Source organism: Triticum aestivum, chromosome 5B (assembly GCF_018294505.1).
Source record: "Triticum aestivum cultivar Chinese Spring chromosome 5B, IWGSC CS RefSeq v2.1, whole genome shotgun sequence".
In the NCBI taxonomy this organism is placed as follows: domain Eukaryota; kingdom Viridiplantae; phylum Streptophyta; class Magnoliopsida; order Poales; family Poaceae; genus Triticum; species Triticum aestivum.
Window position 1 is genome coordinate 445,815,894 of NC_057807.1, and position 3,329 is coordinate 445,819,222.

At 51.6% G+C, this 3,329-nt stretch overlaps 1 protein-coding gene across 1 annotated transcript; it reads left to right on the forward strand.

The window, feature by feature from the left end:
- The first annotated feature begins 1,926 nt into the window (after positions 1 to 1,926).
- On the forward strand, positions 1,927 to 2,633 carry LOC123116383 (uncharacterized). The gene has a single exon (XM_044537347.1). The coding sequence runs from the start codon at positions 2,028 to 2,030 to the stop codon at positions 2,442 to 2,444; it is 417 nt and encodes a 138-aa protein (XP_044393282.1). The 5' UTR covers positions 1,927 to 2,027; the 3' UTR covers positions 2,445 to 2,633.
- Positions 2,634 to 3,329: the final 696 nt, after the last annotated feature.

Genomic DNA, 3,329 nt, shown 5'->3' on the forward strand with positions numbered 1-3,329 from the left:
GCACAAACAACTAACAGCTCCGACTTTGATGACGAGCATCGCCTGAGGCAGGACTTGCGCCGACTGTGCCCGCCGCAAACGACCAACGAGCACCTGTCATCGTCGCCACTTGGACTCTCCACGGTAGCTCCGACTTCAAAGCAACCAAGCAACCCACTGAAGAGCACCTCGGACATGCCGGGAAGACCCGACTACCGAAGCCCGAGTCGCGACCCATGCTCCTCACGACGCCATCATCATTACCAAACAGAAATCAGCGCCCCTGAAACGGCCGCCTCAGCAAACCACGCGACGAAGATGCCGCTGTCCACCGCCCAAGAAATCTCCAATTGTAGCCGGCTCTGAGACGATGCCCTCAAGGAGGTAGAAGACGTGAAGACGCCTTCATCGCCCAATCTTGCAGATCTGAGGTTTCCCTTCGGAGCCAAGGCCACGGGGAGGAGGGGAGGAGCAGCACACATCAGCGAAGCTTCCAAGAAAGAGCACGACGCCCGCGGGCGTCGCCGTCGTCGTATCCAGCAAAGCCGGAGATAGGATTTATCCTGGTGAAGCTCGACCACCAACTGCCCGAACCGGCCGGCCACGAACCGCTATCCACCAAACCTCGCAGAGCACCTCCCTCCAGTGCCTGCCCTTGCTGAGGCCGTCCTGCACGACCACCAGGACAGCAGCCGCAGCGCTGCCAGAACCTGGGTCCGCCTGCCGTTTGACTCCGATCTGGCCAGGGGATCCCTTGATCCGCCACATCCAGACACTCACCGCCCTCTGGCTGAAGCTGCCACCACCAAATCCGGGGCCGCCGCCCCGGCAACCGCATACCTCACCAAATCAGAAAGCGCTTTGCAATCATTTATGACCCTGCCGAGTATTGGAACTCTAAGGTTCTATGGCAAATCATGACTTGTTGTATCATCTTGCATAACATGATCATTGAAGATGAGAGTGAACCGCCTGAGAACATTCGGTACATTACCAATGGGGATCCGGTTGAGCGAGAGCACGATCCAAATAAGATTCAGGCACTACTTGAAGCGCATCCGAGGATCGAGAACCTAGAATTTCATAACCAGCTCCAACATGATTTGTTAAGCATCAATGACATCTCCATAACACTTCGTAGTTGTGATTTTATCATCCTATGTACTTCATTTGAATCATTCGCTGTGTTTGAATTTGAATAATTTAATTTGTAAACTATGAATCTGTAATATTCATAAATTGTGTGGAACTTATTTATTATGTTTGGTTTTTATATGTGTGCTAATATATAGTCAAGTTTATTTCGGTGGCCGAAAATGAAAAGAATTTGACAAAAATAAAAACTTGCTCCATTAAATTTAAGAGTTCGCCTAGATCCGACCAAATTTACTCCACTATAGCTAACTCTATGTTTCCTCCTCTATGCTTTTAGGGAATCGGCTCGAGATGCTCCAAAGCACAGAAACGAGAGGAGAAGATTCTCCAAATTATAGCCACTAATGGACGATAGAAACCGGTGGCCAGCGTGGTATCGCAATGTCGGTACAAAACCATCCTGGCAGAAGCGTGAGGTACATTTGTTAATCAAGTGGTAAGGCGTCTGTTGAACACGCGTACCATCCAAACCCAGTTGCTGCCGTCGGTGGAAGAAAACAACAGGGGGTGTTCAGGCTCTATGGGCGCCCGGTGCGCGTGCGTGCGACGAGCACCACGTCGCCACTCTTTGAACGAGCGGTCTCGCTTTAGCAGTCAACGCAGCACGGCCTTTTGCTTCGCGAGCTTTCCAGAGCGCGCGCACCGCCGTCCACGCCGTCCCCGCGTATTAAAACTCGCCGCCGCCGTTGCTGTCAAATCCGTGGTGCGACACGGCGACACCAGCGAACACCACAGTTATCAGCATGAACCCAACACGTTCCCGCAGTGCGCCAGATATAAATAGGTGCCAACACATCTTTACATTTCCTCAAACCAACAGAGATCACATCACACAACACACGACGCAAAAACTTCTGAAACTTAGCGTCTGTAGGCACAGAGAGCTTCTGAAGATGAGCGTGGAGATCCTGGACGGGAGGACGGTGCAGAGCTTCGTAGAGGACGAGGGCGCCTTCAACGACTCCGTCGACGGCCGCTTCGCTGCGCTCGACGCCGACCACGACGGCCTCCTCTCCTACCCCGAGATGGCCCGGGAGATCATGAGCCTCCGGGTCCTCGAGAAGCACTTCGGGATCGACGAGGCCGGTGCCGTTGGTCCCGACGAGCTCGCAAAGCTCTACCGCGGTCTGTTCGCGCGCTTTGACCGTGACGGCAACGGCGCGGTGGACCGGCAAGAGTTCCGGGCGGAGATGAAGGAGGTCATGCTCGCCGTGGCCAACGGGCTCGGATTCATGCCAGTGCAGATGGTGGTCGAGGAGGGGAGCTTTCTCAAGGTGGCCGTGGACCGGGAGCTGGCCAGAGCTGCCTGACCGATTCTGTTTGTACTAGTGTATGTTACAGAGTGAACCAGGCATTAAGAGAGTGAGGATAATGTTTTTGTTTTATTTTCAAAACGAGAAGTGAGTATTAATGCTGAAGCCTCAATGGCATTCAGCTATATCTACCTAATTGTGTATTTATTTACAGAGACATTTATCACTGTTTAAGAATTGATCCAAGTAGAGTCATCGAGTAGCCGATAAAAACTGATAAATCATCCGATTAAATCGCTTATTTGATCGATTAATTTACCGATTAGCCTATTAATCCTCTACTTGCCAGCTAGCAAAGCAGCTACCCGTTAACAATTTTCTCACCAATGTGTTTATGTACTATTTTCATACGAGTAAAATGTCGGGCATATGATGAAATAACGACCTCTAGATAATTAGTTAGAACCATCACGTTTCTGCCAAAGGGGGTCTCCAACACTCACTCTCAAATCGTCTGAATGTGTTGGGACCCATTTTATCATTCAATGCGATATCCCATCAGTTTGCAGCCCGGTCTGGATGTCCGTTTTCCTGCAAATGAAGGTAAACCAAGGGGCTTTATGAACATTCGGATTGTTGTCACGTGTGACCCATCCAAAACTCTCTCCCTTGCTCGCGCACATTCTCAAGCGAAGCAGTTGCCACGCAGCGCCGCTTTAGAGTGTCAGCGCTGCATTCATGCCGGCACAGAGCGGACGCAACCTCTCACTGATGCCGACATTGAACCGGTGCGGCCGCCGAGAGCATCGCCCATGCCGCGTGCCAGTGCCCACACCTGTTCAATACCGAAGAGATGTGACAAGACGGGACTGATATTTGCCGCATTTAAATGGGTCGCCGCCATTCGCCAACGTCATTAAACATAGATGCAGGCAGAGAAAC

What these genes read in the sequence shown, in the direction of transcription:
- LOC123116383 (XM_044537347.1), top strand. Translation starts at nt 2,028, where the DNA reads ATGAGCGTGGAGATCCTGGACGGGAGGACGGTGCAGAGCTTCGTAGAG.